The following is a 19,932-nucleotide window of genomic DNA, read 5'->3' as shown; positions in this document are numbered from 1 at the left end:
TATCTTAAGAGTGAAGAACAATTGTAATTTTTATTGTGTTTGACAAATAGCACGTGGCTATGTAATTAAGAACTGTCTGCACTGCTGTAAATGAGAAACAGCTCCACTGAAAGGACCGGTGTTACCCCAGCCTAAGAAGAGAATCGGGCCCACCATAAACATATATACCAGGGGTAGGCAACCTATGGCTGCTGAAGGCAGCACGCAAGCTGATTTTCAGTGGCACTCACACTGCCGGGTCCTGGCCACCGGTTCAGGGGGCTCTGCATTTTAATTTAATTTTAAATGAACCTTCTTAAACAATTTAAAAACCTTATTTACTTTACATACAACAATAGTTTAGTTATATATTATAGACTTATAGAAAGAGACCTTCTAAAAATGTTACAATGTATTATTGGCACGTGAAACCTTACATTCGAGTGAATAAATGAAGACTTGGCACAGCACTGCTGAAAGGTTGCTGACCCCTGGTATTTACACACAAGATGACAGACCCAGGCCTGCATGTAGAAGCTTAACTTTGGCATTTCCAGACTGTGATCCATTTGTGTGTCTTGGCTGTGTAGACTAAGATTTTCCAGGCAGAGACTGGTTCTCTCCCTGTGCGTGTTCAGCACCAGCATGGTGATACTGCAACTGGGGCTGCGTGATGTTGCTGTAATATAAATAAATCAACAGAAACATGCCAGTAACAAAGAGTGAGGCCAATTCAGATGTTTTTTGAGCACATTCTCAACTGCTACTGAAGTGGGAGGAGCCACACACCAATAGAGATTAAAAATACAGGCAGGAAACAGCAATATTTCATTCTGTTTGGCATAAACAGAGCTAATCTAGCTGGCTAAAAGTAATCCCAAACTCAGGTACTCAGTGAGAGGGAGGAATCTGAGATGTGAGAACAGTATAGAAAGTCTGAAGGGCCAGGGTGTAGTGCAGCAGTTTAGACAGGAGCTTGCCCTGTGATATGGCAAGGAAAGATGCTAATGCACTGCTGGGCAGCGTACGCCATGACCTCATCCAAGGAACAAAGATGGGAGCATCTGTCCTCTACACAGCTTAGGTATGAGCCCTTCAGAAATGCTGCATTCAGGCCCCAAGTCAGCAAAGCATTTAAGCAAGTCCTTTGCTGAATTAAGGCCTCAATTCTTGGCACATCCTTACCCCAGGAATAGTGTCAGATTGGACCTTTCGGGATCAGGAAATAGACCCTGTGTCATGGTGCTGACAGTGAATGGAGTCTTTTGTTCTCTGGTAGATGATAGGGCCCAGGACTGTCAGGATGTCCATGCTCCAGCAGTTGACATGGTAACGGAGCTCAGTTCAGTAGCATGGACAGGTCAGATCAGTTGTGTAGCACCATGGCTCAGGCTTGGCTGAGGACAACGCTCTATCCCAGCAAACTGCTGCCACCTGCCCTGGGGGTTGACACTCCCCTCCCAAGTTGCATCCACCCAGGGGCCCCAATAGCCAGAGAGCAGAGAGTCACTTCCGAGTCAGAGGAAGGACATTTTCCCCCACGACATCATGCTCCTTATCACACAACTTCACCTGGGAGTTTGTGTTTGATGCGCCGTGCACCGGCATGAAGAGAGAAGCAATAAAACCAGTTATGCTGCACTTACACCTCCCCTCCCCTGCTGGGGCTTTGAAGAAACATGCAAATCAAGGTGCTGGTATTAATATTTATTTATTAATATTTAATAAAGCTTCAAGCTTTATTAGCTAGCAGCCAGCAGCTTCCACTATGCCTACGTTCAGACTGCACAGCATCACACGCCAGCTGGGGACCAACACAGAGTCCCTCTCAGGCTGGCTGCATGGCAGGGGAGCAGACACCACCTCATACCCAAAGTCAGATGGCAGGCTCTAAGCTAATGCTTCCAGCTTCGCTTGATCTGTTTGCGAGAGTTTGCCAGACCCTGCTGGCATTAGCACTGCTCAGATTAGAGTCAGGAGATGCCTGTTTGTTCATACCGCCTCCAGCCAAGGTGGCCTGCAGCAGGCCTCAGACGCCACCACTGCTGTAGAGTATAACTGCAGCAGTTTCTTCTTCACCTCAGTCTCCAGTTTCTCCCACGCAGTGGCTCAGACAGGCTTCAAGTCAGGAAAGGACAAGAGTAATTTGCATCTGCACCAGGGCTTCTGGTTTTGATGCGCCCAATGGTTAGCATGCAGGACAATAGTGACAATATGCTTTTTATATCTATATATAGGCCCTAGGATCTGCTGCAACACCGCCCAATCACAGTGGAAAGATAGAGGGCAGCGAAAAGGCAGGATGGATTAATTCTGGCAAAGAAGAATCCAACAGCTTTTAGAGCTCTATCAGGAAACAGAGAAGCGCTATAGAAAACAATCATCCATTAAGATATGAAGAGGGGTGTGTGTGAAATTAACCATGACTCTAAAATGGCTGTGATATTGACCTGCATTTTTAAAAGTCTGTGCTCAACAAAATCAGGGAAGTTATAAAAATAAAGCAACTAAGGGGAAATCTGCACATACCAGTCAGCTGGTCCCTTTGACATGCACCCCAGGGCCTGATGAGAATTAACTATTGAAGATACTGTGCCCCCCAACTCAGGTCATGAAAAGTTGGGGAAGTATCAGAGGATTAGAGAGAAGTGAATTCCTCAGCCAGAGGAAGGAGTGAGCATGACAGTTACTAGCACACATTTAGAGTAATTTTCAAGAGCACCTTGCTCCCATTTTCAGTCATTGTTGAAAACAAGATTGAGACAATTTGAAAGTTTTACCCTAACTTCTATCTCTAGGAAAATAATGGAACAAATATTGAGGAGAGTAACTCATGTCTAGACTCTCACAACTGTACTCACCCATACAGAGACCTCCCTTACACTCTTGCCTGGACCATGGTCCTGGCTGTGGTAGGGAAAGCAAGAGCTAGGCACCCAATGTTCCCTGTTGTAGGAAAGTGGGTGGGAGTAAGCCACTCCCCAACAAGGGGCTCAGTAACTTATTTCTTCAGCACAAGGAAAGACAGGGGAGGAACAGTCACTCCTGACTCATGTCAGCAATGTGCCAGCAATGCCCCTCTGCCATGTACATTGGCCAAACCAAACAGTCTTTACACAAAAGAATAAACGGACACAAATCAGATGTCAAGAATTATAACATTCAAAAGCAGTCAGAAAACACTTCAATCTCCCTGGTCACTTGATGACAGACCTAAAAGTCGCAATTCTCCAACAAAAAAAACTTCAAAAACAGACTCCAAGAAGAAACTGCAGAATTGGAATTAATTTGCAAACTGGAAACCATTAAATTAGGCTTGAACAAAGACTGAGAGTGGATGCGGCATTACACAAAGTAAAAACTATTTCCCCGTGCTAATTTTTCCCCCACTGTTACTCACACCTTCTTGTCAACTGTTGGAAATGGGCCATCCTGATTATCACTACAAAAGTTTTCTCCTGCTGATAATAGCACACCTTAATTGATTAGTCTTGTTAGGACTGGTATGGCAACACCCATTTTTTCCATGTTCTCTGTGTAAATATATCTTCCTACTGTATTTTCCACTGCATGCATCCGATGAAGTGGGTTTTAGCCCACGAAAGCTTATGCCCAAATAAATGTGTTAGTCTCTAAGGTGCCACAAGTACTCCTCATTCTTTTTGCTCATACAAACTAACACAGCTGCTACTCTGAATCCTGACTCTCAGCTAATTCCCTGCTCCTTGGTGTGGGTGTGTTGCCTCATACTTTGAGTTGACCCTTAACATCTAGTAGGTAGAGCCACAAACAACAAGAAGCAACGAGATATGTAAAAAAAAAAAAAACACTAAAAAGAAATGAGTTTGGAACATTAATTTGTGGCTGAAGGAAGTCAGTGGATTGAATGCATCTGCAGTTTAATGAAGCCCTTGAGAACCAAATGTCACAAAATTTTGATTTGTTTTAGCTGGACATGCCTATGCTTTCGTTAGCACAACCCCTTGCACATGGAATGCCACTCGAGCGAGTCCATCTTCTCATTTAATTCCTTCCCAAGGCTCACTTCCACTGCAATGTCTACAAGAAACTAACCAGCTATTAATGGCTAGATATAGGGATAGTCAGGGATAGTTTACATAATAAAAGTGAAAAATATATGGCAGTAAGAAGAGGTATTCCAGACACTCCATTTTTCTCTTGCCTACTATATCACTTCTCCTCCTCACAATTCAGCTGTTTTTAACTCAACTTTTTGGGGCAGGGTTCACATCTTCTATGTGCCCAGACAGCAACTAGCACATTTCTGGCAGTGCTAGAATAATAATTAGTTTGGATACAAGCATGAGCGTGTGCACTGAAAACTGTCTGAAGGACCATAAGCAAAGGGGAATGAATTTAGAACTAAACAAGCATTTTACGCAAGAAGTGCTAAAGCAGAGAACTCCTCACATACCAATTAAAACACAAGTGCCGAGAAACACCAAGTGCCTTGAGAAATACTCAGAATAATATTGTTACTAATCCATATGTCTGCTTACTTTTAACTCACTTGTACACTTCCTACACTTCTGAAAGCAGAGAGGAAGTTAAACACTTATCTGAGATTTCACTGCCCAGATATACCCCATGAGTTAATGGAAGATGATATATCTGTTGAGGAGATAGAATAGGCTATTTCAAAAGTACCTCATGGCAAAGCCCCCAACCCTGATGAACAGATTATTTTATTTTATACAGTTCAACAAAAACCAGTTAACTAATACCTGAAACTGTTCCGTATGCCCTGGCATTTTACCTCCATGTGTTCAACCATAACCTGCGTTTGTGCCTTAGGTTGGCCTATTTTACCTTCGATAAGGGCATAAAATCATCCCAAGTTTTAGCAAGCAGGAAGAATTTCGTCCTGGTCTGGTTTTTACCAATCACATAGTACTTACACAGGCAAGAGATGATCTCATAATATTAATATTCCTTAAGGTAGCAGAATGAATTGCATATTTCTACAGCAATTCCATCCCTAGATTCCAGAAAGGCCATTGATTGAATTGAGTAGTCAGTCCTCATTTCTAGCCTTGAGTGATAGAATTGGAGCCAAAATTCCATACTTTGATATGGCAATTGTACCAGACCTCAACAGCCATGCTCTTTAATAATGGTTGAGTCCAAAAACTTGGCCTTCAGTAAATTAAATATGCTGCCACTTGTCATTTTCTTTTATTATGGCTCCTCTAGCTCAAAAGGATTCATTCCAGTAACTGTATTTCCGGGGGGGGGGGAAATCAGGGATACTGATCACCTTCCGGGTTCTGTGTTTCACCTCTTAAGAGATCCCCCGTGGCCCATTCTCATGGGCTCCAACTCAGTTAGACATTGGAACATTAGAATTCAGTATTGGAGTTTGTGTACCCAGAGACTCTTTAGACCTTTTCAAGTTGAATTATCCTCCTTTAGCCCTGCACTTTAGAAAACAATCTTTCATAACTAGAATATACTTAACCTCTATTTTCCTGAATAAACACTATTAGTATGAACTTCCCTCTTCATCCCCCTGCAATTAATTACTTTCCCCCAATTCTTCCAGACCCAATCTCAGTTAAACTTCTTTAACAACTGCAGGGTGATATTAAAATGTATTTTGATAGGTGGCAGATAAAAATTAGACTGTGTAAGAGAAGAGATGTATTCAAATGGGGTCTCTAGGATTTGTGGTTCCATAGGGATCCAGTGCTGTTTGGAAGGGCATGGGCAGTATCGGCACTATTCTCATAATGAATCCAATAGTGCTGCTAGACAGTTAAGTTGTGAAACTCTAAACCACCGATGGGTTTTTTTTTTTTTGATACAGAATTATAAAGATCTCTTATCTGCTCTAATATAATTACATTGTTTACTCACCATACAAAGGTTATACTGACTAGAGTTGCCAGAATTCTTAAATACTTTCCATTCCCTTCTTCCCTCTGTAATAATTTATCATTTCCCCTAGAAGATTATCCTACTCTCCATCCAAAAAAAGACCAGCATGGTCTTACTAGATGTACCCAATTTCTTGATACGACTGGTCAGATATATTCCTTTGATCAGTATGCAACAGTATAATTACACCAATATATCATTATTTCAATAATCCCATACTTGGACTTTTACAGGGCAATACCACTTTGAATACAAGAGGCTTACCAGGGTTGGAAAATATAACATTTTAGATAACCAGAATTTAAATGCATCTAAAATCCACACAATACATTTAAGAGATCAGGATCCGCCCTCTTAAGAAGTATATAGGTAGATTTGGATATTAGATTCCTGATGACAGAGTGACTATATTTTGTGGAAGAGGCCAGACTCTTAACTCATCTCTTATGTTACCGTAGCTGGGAGTGGAGTCTCCCAGCCTGGGTAGATAGACTTGCACTAGTGGGGCTCAAGCTAGTGTGCTAAAAATAACAGTGCGGACATTCTGGCTCAGGCTGGAGCTTGGGCTCTGAAGCCTAGGAGATCAAGTGGGCTCGAGAGCCTGAGCTGGAACGTCCACACTGCTACATTCAGTGCACTACCTGAAGCCGTGCTAGCGCAAATCTACCTGCCTATGCTGGGAATCTCACTTCCAGCTGCAGTGCAGACACACCCACTATGTACTAACATGTGCATACCCAGTAGCAGCCTGCCTCACCCCATACAGATTGGCCTCAATTTATTTTGATAAATGTCACTTCAGTTCTGCTATAGGCGCTTTCAAACATGTGTGATGGGATTACACATTAATCCTGATATTTTGTGAAATGGTCACAATGCAAGTTACTAGGAGATAAGAGAGAGAACCTGCTAGAGAAACTAGTTCCTCCCTTGGTTTCCTTTTGACAGAGGAGACTTTCTAATGCTGCCCAGTGAGGAAATCCTCATGTTTCTTCTATGAGCATCTGCTTCAGCAAAGCATGGGACATCCTCGCAATGAGGAAAATTGCTACCCTAAAGAATTACTATCCATATTATCTCATTACCTGGACACCTGGGAATATTTTTACTGAGTGCAGTATAATGTATTAAAACCAGAAACGAGAAGTATTTGATACCTGTTAAGAACTCATGGTGCTTTGCTACAGGTATTGCTTGTGTGAATAGTTCTTGTACACCACTCTATTTCCGTTTTTCCATTAATTTTTATATTTATTTTAATATTGGGCTCTGCTTGTGACCTCCAAAACTAAACTCATACATGACAATATGCAAGATGGGTCCAGTGGGAATGTGCAGGGGTTGGCATTCAGAGTCAGTGTTATATAACTTCTTTATTAATGATCTAGAAGAGGGAGTGAACAGCATGTTAATGAAATTCACAGATGGTACTAAATTGGGAGGAGCTGCAAATCCCATGAGGGCAGAGAAATATAGAAGGCCCTGGAAAGATTAGAAACATGGGCAGGGAATATGGTGAGATTCAGTTTAGGAAAAAACATAGCTAATATGTTAAGTGGAAAAATAATTTGAAACCAAAAATACTGAGTGGAAAAGGGAAACCTGGGAAGCAGGAATGTCCAAAGACGACTTCGGAGCGATAGCAGACAGCCACTAGACAGATAGGAGTCTGCAATGTGATGTGGAATCAAAACCAGGCCAACAGTAGTTTGAGGAGAGATGTGCAGAAGGTACCTGTCCCTCACTATACAGCACTGGTGTAAACTCATTTGGTATATTCCAGTAGGCTCTTGATCCTGTTACCAGAAAGGCTGATAAACTGGGAGAGTTCAGAGAAGAGCAACCAATTGATGAAGGGGTTAGACAGACTGATTTATGAGGAATGATTTAAAACAAGATAGTATAGCTTGGATAAGCAATGACTAAAGGTTGGAGAGTAGAGGTTCGTGGGGAGAGGACAGTGCATCACTATTTAGAGGGTGTAAATCCCAAGGCTGGTGAGAGAAAGAGAGATTATTCAGGGCTGGTACAAAGGAGAGTAACTGGATAACGTTTAAAAAGAGAGTATTGAGGCTAAATATCAAGGAGCACTTTCAAGCATTAGCATCATCTTCCTGAAATGTGGGGAGGCTTATAACACGAAAGAGCAGCCAGGGGAACACTAGAAAATATACAATAAGGAGCAATCCTGTACTGGCCCCTTGGAGACAACCTGCCCTTTTCCTTCAGTATCTCTTAGGAGTCTCTCATGGGATTCTGTGATCTCTGTCCTGGCACGAGATGCTCAGATTCCCCATGCAATAATGCCATGAAAAGCTACCATTTCCCATACCATCACAGTTTCCCTAACGATCACATCCCCCTGGGATACCGGTGCTGATGCTTATTACACCCCTGTTACAGAGTCTATAGCTCCTACTAGATGGGTTTAGTCCAGTTCCAGTTGAGTAGGCAGACCACAACAATGACAAGCTGTGGCACAGAAGTTGCCAAACAGTTTCTCACTGGATAGTGACAGAGTGAAATATAAATAGCAATTCAGTGAAAGAAAGAATTGTCAAGCTCTATTCAGCTACTAAATAAGACAGATGAAAACATTGGCTCACATCATCACAAAAATGACCCAGATATTGACATTACACATGCAGCCTTGACCTGCAGCACACAAAAATATTGGTCAATCCCAGCCTATCAGCCTGATGTGATCGGTAAATGGTGTCTCTACATTTCAATAGTCTGGTTTTGTCCATGGCTAAGGTTCATTCCCAGACAAACAAAGGGTGAAGGCCCGTCTATGGGAAATCAGAGAATAGTCTTTCTAATCTAGCTCCAGATGATGAATGCAAGCAACGTTTACCTCCCCACAGGCCTCTTACACCCTGGTTCACAGAGACGACATCCCAGAAAGCCAGAGGTATCCAACTGGCTCTCTATCCAATTCTTTCTTACTAGAAGCATCAGGACCTATCCATCAGTGAAATCCCAATGTGGAATACAAGAACAAGAGACCTTATTTTAGCCATTCCTATTTCTGGTAAGGAGCCAATTAATCATGTCTCAGGCCTGCTGGAAATTAGTGCTTAGGATAACAGCAGTGAGGTCACCAGGAGTCATGCCAGCACAATAGAAGGATTGGGACTTGATTTTATCAACATGGTACATTTGATTAGCACAAGCCTTTGGTGGGGGAAGATTTGTATTGCAAAGAAAAAAAGTGAATCTGTTTGGTTTGGAAAACTCTCCATTCCTCCCTCTCCCCTGCCACTCCCTCCCTCCCCCCAGTCTATACCTCAGTGATTTACAGCATCGGCACTATATCCTTAAGAGTTCTAAGGTTCTTGTGAACCCATGGAACGGGCAGTCTACCAGTGCTGAAGAAATAGCCACGTAATGATGTATTGGTCCCCTGAGTGCAGGAAAAAGTCACTGAAAGAGGCACAGACTGAAAGAGCAGATTTGAGTCAATGGGGCGGTTGACAGAATGAGGGGGACAGTAAGAAAACATGCAGTTTAGTGTGGCACAAAGAGGAACCCAGGCCAAGCCCTTCACAGAGAAGCCGAGCTGCATCAGCTAGAGAAGTAGCTGCCACAGGTATGCAGGGGAACAAGGCCAACCTTCAACGCTGCAAGCCCAGAAGCTTCATATCAGCACACACAGGGAAGCCACAGGGCTCCATACTTTGCCACTTTGTTCCTGTGCTTTGGGGGAGGTGGGGGAGAAGGGAAAGCAGAGGTGGCTTTAAGCTACCTTTGTGATCCCTATATTCTCAGGTTGTCAGGGTCCTACACTGCCTCTGACATTAGTTGCAACAGTCGTAAGTATTCTCTAGCTTCTGTTCTGGCCTCAATGCACCCCTATGGGCTGTCTGCTGTTCTCCGGCTATTCTGGGTTGGCATTCTCCAACCACACCCCTTCCCTCCCCACCCTGACATGCCCTATGCTAAAGGCTGTGCTAGGGCATTGACACACAGAGAGCTGTTCTGGCAGTTCAGTGGCATCCAGGGAATCCCCCTCTAACAGGGATGCAATGGAAAATCAGCCCCAAAAGGTTTTCCTAGGGAGCCACAAGTGCCTGTTTGGAGAGTTCAACACAGAGGACACAAAAGGCGCATACACATGCCTTATTTAGAAACTCATCCATACTTGAGTTCATAAAACAATCTTATCCAGGGCTACACTAGGCAATCTGATGCACCCTCAGACAATGAGATCTAGCCCACCTATGTGTCTCCAAGGGAATAGAGACTGGCTGTTCTCCAGGTCAGTGCTTCAATTTGTAGTGGGTTGGGATCAGGGATTTCTTAGTTCAGGGACCAGGTGTCTGTGGAGTTTCCTCTTTAACCATGTCCACACAGACCCTTGGGAGCTGCAAGGCATGGCTATCCAGGTCATTTTGACCATTTTGAACTCTTTCAGTACAGCAGCTCCTCATTTTGGGGTTATTTTTCTATTCTGCCTATTGTAAAATATATCCATTATCCTGGGTACCTTGTGGCAGGCGCCAGGGAAGTTAACAAAACAAATACACACACAAAACAGGACAGTACAGTACAGTACACACACTAACAGCAGCACACAATGCAAGTGCACATACAAAATACCACACCCACAAGGGCACGCAACACACATACACCTAACAGATGCTTGCAAAGAAGCACAGAAAATATGACTGCCTAGAGGTTTTGGTTCTGAGGAATGGAGTTTTATTCAGTGTGATGTGACCATTTCTGTTCTGGAAGCTGCCATGTCCTCTCCTGAGGGAAAGAGTGAACAAACGCTGCTTGGGAAGGGAGGGATGAGAGGGGTGCTCTATGAGCCCAGAGAGGAAAAATTACCTGTATCCTGTCTTCAGGCAGTTCTGTTTTCATGGCCAGCATCTCTCTTGCATAGACATCAGGATAGTGGGCCTCATTGAAGGCCTTTTCCAGCTCCTCCAGTTGGTAGGATGTGAAGATTGTCCTGAGGAGAGTAAAACTCATTGATCAGAATATAGAGAAAGCTGAACAGTCACAAAGATGGAGAAACAGGGAAAGGAAAATCTCAGAAACTGGATAATGTATGTAGATTGTGTTTTACTGTTTTTCTAGGGACAGAAGGTCAGGCCCTTGGCTGAGAGAAAGCCCAGAAAGTGCCAGGACATTGTGTTCTTATAAAGTCACAAGTCACCTTCCTTTTCAGCCACTTCCTCCCCTAGGCCGCCTCTCCTCCAGTTTCTCTCCCCTAACAGGATCACTGAGATGACTAATCTCTAGATTAGATCTCAGACATTATTTTCTTCCAAAAGATATTGAAGTGTCTCTTTTCCCCTCAAAGAGGGCCCCACTTCCTGATTTACAGGCACTACGGTCCCTTTTATGTTTGCCACACAGACACTCCAAAAGATTGGACTGAGGCACGGACAAGGAGTGACATTGTTCTCAGCATCTCACCTCTCCCAAGTCTCTCCCTGCTTACAGACAAACCAATCCCTTCAGATCCCTAACCCTCAGCAAGTCCCCAAAGTTCTGTCACAGCCCTCACTACTTTCACCAGCCAGTTCCTCCCCACATGCACGCGACCTCTAACCATGAACCCAGGGCCAGTTTCCTTGCTCGACTTCTACACAGGAACCCAGAAAAACCTCTCCCCCACTAGTGGATCCCTGCCTTCCTCTGATTTGCATTAACCCATTACCCATCATTGGAAATCCTTCCTGACTGCCCTGAATGGTCAATTGTCCCAACCTGCATCCGTATGCCCAATTCTCAGCTTGAGATGGGTGGATTGAAAAAAAATCAGCAGCTGGAAGCTGCGACAGATGAGAGCACAACTCCAGGGGAATGCAAAGAGATTCCAGCAGCGGGGAAGTAAGGTACCAAGAGCTTCTTCATCTCCCTGCTGCCAGAAATCCTCCCTGAGCCTCAGACTGTCCAAACCCTTTGAAACTCCAATTTTCTAAGTGTGGTTAGCCTACACAGCAGTTAGCATTCTCATGTTTGTTTTTTTTAACCTGACTTGCATTTAAAGCAAACAATCAAACCATAGGACAGGAGATACAGTGCCTGAAAGAATTAAAAAAAAATTCACTGAAATAAGTTAGAGAATTTCAAAAGATCCTATGCCTTCCCAATAGCACAAACACAGTCTCAAAATTACCTTCCAACATTCAGAACCTAAGGATTCCACCAGATCAATAATATTATTAACAAGAGGGGCTTGTGAGTGCAGGGGACCGAGTCTGCAATCAGATCTTTATTCAAATTCACTCCTAAATCTGCTCTGTGTTTAGAAGGATTCTGTTCCTGCTCTTGCAGGATCATGGACACTAGGATGAAAAAAAGACCTATTAATTCATCCAGTTTCTCTCTTCTGGACCCAGTACAGGATGATTTGCTATTGTACATTCTTTAGTTTTTAAATGCCTCAAGTGTTTGGGGCTTCTACCATCATCAGGAGATGATGCCACAGCCCAGTGCAGCTCACTGGCTGAATATATATCCTGAAATTCATCCTATATTTTCCCTTTTTAAACATCTGATTAGTCCAAGTCCTTTTTGCCACAATACATAATCCCTCCTTCAGTTGTCACTTAGCCCAGATACAGCAGACAGATTTGGCAGTTTTAAGCTTTTCTTATTAAAAAAAAATCACTAAACATGAAAAGTTTGTTACCATGCAAAATTGAAAACTATAAACAAATGCAAATCCTGTTTCCAGTATCCTGATCCATCTCTAGTCCTGATCCAATTGTGATCCTTACTCCAATCCTAATGGAGATCTCACCCATCTTCAAGGCCAATCTAGTTCACGAAGGAAATGAGTCCATATTTATTCTGGGGGTAACCATAGAATTGCTTGACTTGGAAGTACATCACATAGGTCACTAGTCAATCCCCCTGGATTGGGGTGGAACCTCTAGCAGGGAATCTAGCCCATCCTGGGATATTTAGTCTCTTCCTGCACAGCATCCTGGCTAGGCTTTCACTAGCGTATCTTTTAATCCACCGATCCTGAATTGTGGCAGGATTGATTTAATTATCCCTAAACCATCCCTGATAGACGGCTGTCCCACCTCCTTTTGTCCTGACTATCCCTGGCCATCGCAATCCCAGAATCAAGCTAGGTACTTCTAGCCATCACTGTAGTGTCCAATGTTTATGTGGCTCAGTGATTTTTAGCTGCATTTTACAGATGGGTAATAGAGGCATAGGAAGGCAAAATATCCCACAGACTATGGCAGAGCTGGGAACCGAAGCTAGATCTCTAAGCTGTGACGCAAGTGCCTTAACCAACAAGCCATCTTCCCTCATCTACCTTAGCAGCTTGTTCTACCTCTTGTTGAATATCTTCAATACTTTATTAATAATGAATAAGTGATTGATAGAAACTGCTATTTGCCTAATAAATGATGCTAAAATTGCTCTACTGCATTGCAGAGTCCAGTTTTAATAACCTGACTAGTCCATTTCTAGTGGCCCTGGGGTAAATGGCTTGTCACTTTAGGAAATATTTTAAAACTATTGGTGCCTCTGGGACCCACATACCTAAAAATTGTAGACACTTTTTGAGTAAAGTAGTAGCCTGGTTTCAAGGTTCCAGGATCCAGAGCCATAGAGAATAAATCCCCGAGGGTAACTTTTAAAAATAAATAAACAAACAAGCTTTTTTATTATGAAAAAGTTACAATAAAATTTTAATATACTAAATTGTATGTTACTGATTCAGGATCAGATTACTATTCAAAGAACCTTGTTGGCTGGAGAGCCCTCCTCCTCCTCCCAATCCACTAATAAAGATGACCAAATTTCTTAATACTTATCCTCTCTTTTTGGCACTTCTCTTGTTTATGGATTTGGTGGGAAAGCTCTCCTATTAGGACAGTCCATATTTTACTATATCATAATTGTATAGGTGGAAGGGTCACCTATTTCCAATAATGTGGAATACAAAGTCTGACTGCCAACAATTAAAAAATTAGTTTGTTGTTCTGTTTAAATTGCAGATACTTAATGCTCTGGTGAAGAGAACAGGTTAGGGGATCTCTAGGAAGCAGCATTTTGTCATAAGATGGGTATCTTTATTAATTTCCTCTTCAAACCATTCAATTCTTGGGCACAACCACCACATGTGCAAACACGTCCCCCCAGTTTCCAGCAGCTCTTTCAACAGAGTGCCTCTCTAGGAGCAAATATATGATGAATCTTAATTGGAGTCAAATGCCATCTGCAGGTAATTTTCTTGAGATTCATAATCAAACCCCAAATCCTGCTTCCTTTGACTGGGGAGCAAAAAGCAGAAGGTTCCCTTCCTAGATTCCTCCCTCCTGTCGCCTTTATCGAGGGAGTTCAGATCTGAGCCCCTGTTCCTATGGGCTGAATTAGCTCTTATGAGAAGGGTGCATGGATCTATACAGAGGCGGCGGACGGGAGTGGAATAGAGGTGGAAGGCAAGGTTGGACCCAGTTTGCAGCCTTGGCTGGCTACTCGGGATTGCCGATCTCATGCATTCATGTTTATTTATATTTTTAATAAAACGTCCTTTTATTTGAAACTCATCAATGGCACAGCAAATCCATGCAACCAGACAGTCCTACTGCTATTGTCCTCATCCTTCAGCCCTAGCCCCTTCAATCGCCTGTTACACCGAATTAGTGCATTTTGTCTCAACGCAAGCCCCCGTGCAGCAGCTGGATCCAGTGAGCGCGAGGTGCTTCATGCACAGACCCAACTGCACCATCGGGACCCGAGGCCGGAAAATCTTTGGGGAGCAGGAGCTGCGCCATCCCGTGCCTCTGTGCAGTGCCCAGCACGACAGGGCCTCGGGGACAGAAATAATAAATACGGCTCCGAGAGGCCTAAAGGTACCAGCCAAGGTTGGGCAGGTTCTGCTGCTAGGAGCAGGCAGGCGAGCCCACGAGGTGCGGGGGGCTCCAAGGTAGCCCTGAGGGGTCTCGCCCGCTGGGGAGCCGGGCAGGCGGGGAAGGGGGCAGCGGGCTTCTTTCCTACCTGTGCCGTCTCTTCTTCCGCTTCTTGCTCTGGTTTAAGGAGGATTTGGACATTTTTCTGTCGCTGGAGGAAACATCCTCGGAGTCTGGGAAGAGAAACGCAGCACAGACTGAGGACGGGTTCGGGGATTCGCCTCTCCCAGCTGCGCAAAGGCCCCCAGGCAGCCGGCGCTGGCGCCCCCTCCCTGGGCCGGGCCGGGCCAGGCCAGGCCAGGGGCTCCCTGCCCGGCGCGGGGTGCCAGGGGCTAGCACGGCTCTTGCTTTGCCTCTCCCTGGGATTTCGCTTTATTTTTCGTTGGTTCGCCGGAGATTTCGTTGCGATCCCGCAGCCGCAGCGCCCGGGCCGGCCGGGCGAGGCAGAGCCCTTCTGGAGCGCCTGTTCTGGGGCGCGGCTGGGGAGGGCTCGGCCGCTGGTGCTCCGAAGGGCCGGTTCTTTGCGCGCCTGTGCCCCGATTTCAGCCAGTTTCGTTGGGGTTTGATTCCAGGCGGCTTTAAAACAAAAGCCCCGAGAGGGCAGGAAATCCCCGCGCTGCGCCCGTTCTCCTGGCATCCCGCCGCGGGGGAAAATCGGGCTGTGGGAGGGATAATCCACCCGGCTCACCCGGGAGGCGCCGGCCTATTCCCGGCGTGGCTCAGGGCGCATCCCGGAGCCGCCCGGCGGCTCCTTCCCTGTATTCGCCGCCCAGGGTGGTTGTTCGTTTCCCCGGGCCGGGGGCCTTTCCGGCCCTCGGGGTTCCCCCACCCCGACCCCGAAGCGGCTGGTGCAGGGCGCCGGGACCCGCATTTCGATACAATCGATTCTGCCATGGGGCAGAGATCGTCTGGGGCTCGCCCGAGGTAGGTATTCCTGCTGGGTGTTCCCGCTGCGGGCTGGGCGTTAAAGGCGGGCGGACGACCCCGCCGGGGAGGGATGTGGAGGGGCGGAATTATTACGATATTTATTAACTTTCCTCCGGGCAGCTGCGGGTGAAGCGCGCCCGCCGGGTCCGGAGAAGGCGGCCCGGCGGATCCTGCCGTCTAGCAAACGGACGGCGAGGCACCCAATTCCCCGCAAACGAGTTAGGAGCTCCGGCGCCCCGGGGGTCCGCTCCCCTTCGGCTCCGGGAAGCCCCGGGGACGGCGCCCCCCGAGCCCCGCCCCCATGTGGCATCCGCCGGCCCGAGGTTTCCCATCGCCAGTCCATCCACCTGGCGCCGGAACGAATTTTAATAAAGCCCACCCCCCCGGGGGGGACAGCCCGGGCTTCCCTGCCGCCCTGGCTCCAACTCCTCAGATCGGGGGCAGAGACCGGGGGGGATCGGACCGGCTATGGGGGACGCCCTGGGGCAGTAGCCTGAGCCTACCTGAGCTGGCCGTCTGGCTGGTGTCCAGCTGTCCGGGGGCCCGGGCCAGGGGCTGCAGGTGGACGCTCTGGGGGTCGGACAGCACCTCCAGGAAGGTGGGCTGAGTGTAGAAGCTGGGGATGCTGCCCGCCCCCAAGAGCCCCATGCTCACGCCACCTACCCCGGCGGGGCTGAGCACAGAGCGGGCCGCGAGCAGGTGCCCGGCTGGCAGGGAGTCCAGGGCAGCCCGGGGGTGAGAGGGCGGCTCCTTGTTCAAGCCCAGGATCTCCTGGATGCCGAAGCCGGTGCACCTGGGCGGGGTGGGCCCGGAGCTGGGCTTGGGCCCAGCCGCGGCCCCGGCCCCAGGCGCAGTGGCCGCGCTGTCGGGTTTGGGTTTGCTGGGCAGGCTGTGGGTAAGCGCGTCTCCCGCTTTGCCCGTCATGCTGCGGCCAGCCGGTCCCTAGTGCCCGCTCCCGGGAATGCTCGGGAGCCCCCGGCTCAGGCCCCTTTTATCCGCCCAGCCTGGAGCCCAAGTGGGGTCAGAGCCGAGCAGCCAATCACAGGGGCCAGCCGCGATTAGGAATTCCAAAAAGCCGGCAGGCTCCAGCACAGGCAGCGGAGGGGCCGGGGGAGGTGGCCTGGGACACGAGGTCCGGGGGGAGCCCAGGAGATGGGGGAACCTTGTGGAGGCAGCGAGGACCTGGGGGCCGCCTGGGGAGGGAGCCTGGCGGGGCAGAGCGGGGAGATCGGAGCAGTGGCTGGGGGGAGCCGAGAGAGGGGCCCTGTGGATCAGCTGGGTCAGGTCTTATTACTGATATTAGCGCGGTGCCCAGCGACCCCAGCCAGCCGCTGGCCCGCAGGACGTGGCGTCTGACCGGGGACAAGGCCTGACAGGTGGGTGCAGAAGGCAACAGCGAGAGGGGGAAGGCAAGGCCAGGTGCAGGCTTCAGAGCTGGTATTTTAAATAAGCGATCAAAAAAACATGAATCAGTCCGCTTGCTAATAGCGACGTGGAGCGGGGGGGGGAGGGCGTAAAGCCCCACTGCAGCTGCTAGCGCCTTTGGGGGGGTGTGATCAGAGGGCAGAAGCGGACGATCAGTGTGGGGGCAGCCCCACACAGCCAGAGGGGAGGAAGCCTTGCTGAGCCCATAGTGAACGTGTGCTGTGGGGAGGCTGCCGGCTAGAGGAGGGTTGTGGGGAAGGATAGAGGCAGGCAAAGCAGGCTTTAGGAAGTGCAGGGCCCAATTTGAACAGTTTCCAAGGGGCCATGGCAGGGAAGACTCCCCCCCCCCCCAAACAACAAACAGTAAAAAAAAAACAAAAAAAAAACGTGGGGCTTGTACTCACGGGCAATGCTCTGAGTCTTAGGTGGCACTTTGGCTGCCGGGCCTTCACTCACTCCAGATCTTTGGCAGCATTGAAGGACCCGCCGCTGAAGTGCCTCCGAAGACCCAGAACAAGCAAAGGACCCACCCCCGAAGTGCTGCCGAAGACCCAGAGCGCCTCCAGGTGAATAAAAATTAAAAAGGTGCCTCTAGCCAGGGAAGAGATTCTCACTGGGCATGGGGCCCTCTTAGGCATGGGCCCTGATTCGGGGGAATTGGTCTAAAGCCGGCCCTGGAGGCAGGAAGGATTGTTGTGGTGGGGTGGGAGTGCTGTAAGAAGGCATCAGAGCGACTGGAAGTTGAAATGCCTGAGCACATACCTCTGAGCCTGCCAAGGCCTAGGCTGGCGGGTGCTATGTGTCACACCCCCGAAAGGAGAGACACAAAGTGGTATTGATGCAGGAAGCTAAAGAGGCTGCGGAATTAGCCTTCTTAGTTACATGATTATTTCTGAGGTAAACAACAAAGGTGAGGAGACTATCCAACTTGTATGGAACAGAGGTAAGCTAGGGACTGAAATGAGTTGTGGCCCTTGACCTAAGATACAGCTGAGAGCATAGACCCAAGGAGGCAGATAAGACGCGCAGACAGAGGACGACCCACACAACCTCTAAGCCTGGGGCTTCTCGGGAACAGAGCCTGGGCAACAGGCAAAGCATCTCCTTGGTGCTTGGGCTTCAGAGGATCCTTGGTCGAAGACTTCAATTTCAGAAGAGATCGCCTGTTGTCAAGCCTATATTTCATCCAATGCCTCTTAGGTATAACATGTTTGTCACCCTAATGATCCCCTGCTTCTTGAAGTTTATGCCCATCAAATATTATTACACCCCTCAAGCGTCAACAGTTGCAGTACCACCCATCGGATGTGGGGTGTTTTCCAGCACATTAGAAGACTGCCTTGGCAGTTATTGGGTGGAAAGTTTCACTTCTGAGATACGGTACCCTGTTCTGCTCCCGCCCCCTACAGGAGTCCTTCCAAGGGGGCTTGATGAGATTCCAATTTCACTGAATTAGAAGGGAATGGCTAGATTAGCCTGCTAGGTTCCTTTGCACTCTTCCACACAAACTATGGGTCACAGTACAAATGTTTTCGTGAGTCCCAGTCATCACACAGGCCATTCTGCTTTTCAATACAACATTCTAGAGAACCGAAGGAAGACACACATCAAGATAAAATTTGATCGCACCTGATTGAGTTAATTGCATCCCATCTTGAAGGTTTAAGAGGAAAAAACACAAACATCCTACCCATGATTTTTACTAAACAGGAACAGCACTTGAGAGATGGGGAGAAGTGGAAGTAGGTTTGTGGGAGGCAGAAAGGAAGTCCAGACATCTGCAAGAGGGAGCTGTATTTGGAGAATGAGACCTTGAGAATTGTGCCCCTTACTGTCCACCTCTTTTACACTGCCCCAGTGGCATGAGAGTGTAAAAAAAGCAGGTGAAGACAGTCTCCCAGAGTAAGAGCCGGCCAAAGGCATGGCAAGGAATGTGGCTAACACTGGCTATTCCAAGCCAGCAAAGCAGCCTATAGGTTGTTTAATACTGGCTTAAATTAAAGCAGCCTCTGGGGCCACTCTCACTTGGGTCAACCAGGGCGCCAGAATTCAGTAGACAAAGAGGTAGCTTCAAGCCATCTTTACCCCACCCCCAAGAGGCACCACTCAGAATCTGGCTCTACAGCTTCAAATTGCTATGCCTTATGAAGAGCAGCAGGATTCCTCATGCAGTAGGGGGCAACTGTTTCCATCCTTGAGGCAAAGGCTAGTCTGTTTTGTTATACTTGGATAAGAAAAGTGAGGTCAATTACCTACCAGCACTAGCTCTTTATAGTGCTTTCTCTCCTTCCCCTCAGCATGCTGCCTAGTGCTCAAAGTTCCATTATACTTCAGTGCTTAGGGTTAAGTCCTGCTAGACCAGCCATCAATGTACTGGTGGAAAGAAGGGAGAATGAGATACCGTGCAGAAAGCCCCTGTCCCTATCCAACACTCCCACAGAGAGGGCAGTCATAATATGATAGCCTGAACTCTCAGGGTTAGCTCCTGGGGGCTTCTGAGTGGCACACTGGGTGGGAAAGTATTTCTAAGGCCTGGTCTACATTATGAGTTTAGGTAGAATTTAGCAGTGCTAAATCGAATTAACCCTGCACCCATCCACACACTGAAGCCATTTACTTTGACATAAAGGGCTCTTAAAATCGATTTCTGTACTTCTCCCTGACAAGGGGAGTAGCATTGAAATTGACATTGCCGGTTCAAATTAGGACTAGTGTGGACACAATGCGATGGTATTAGCCTCCAGGAGCTATCCCAGAGTGTACCATTGTGACCGCTCTGGGCAGCAATCTGAACTCAGATGCACTG

At 47.3% G+C, this 19,932-nt stretch overlaps 1 protein-coding gene across 1 annotated transcript in view; it reads right to left on the bottom strand.

Annotated features, from left to right (window-relative positions):
* The window catches only part of VSX2 (visual system homeobox 2), a 40,038-nt gene extending 23,413 nt beyond the window's left edge, over nt 1-16,625 (bottom strand). The window contains exons 1-3 of the mRNA XM_032802022.1: nt 16,205-16,625; nt 14,863-14,947; nt 10,714-10,837 (exon numbers count right to left, since the gene is read on the bottom strand). Of these exons, the coding sequence (XP_032657913.1) occupies nt 10,714-10,837; nt 14,863-14,947; nt 16,205-16,625 (630 nt within the window). The remainder of the gene's footprint in view (nt 1-10,713; nt 10,838-14,862; nt 14,948-16,204) is intronic.
* Between the last annotated feature and the right edge of the window lie 3,307 nt (nt 16,626-19,932).

The sequence above is a fragment of the Chelonoidis abingdonii genome, chromosome 4 (assembly GCF_003597395.2).
Source record: "Chelonoidis abingdonii isolate Lonesome George chromosome 4, CheloAbing_2.0, whole genome shotgun sequence".
Lineage (NCBI taxonomy): Eukaryota > Metazoa > Chordata > Testudines > Testudinidae > Chelonoidis > Chelonoidis abingdonii.
The sequence above is the reverse complement of the archived record's forward strand: the minus strand, read 5'-3'. Positions and strand labels throughout refer to the sequence as shown.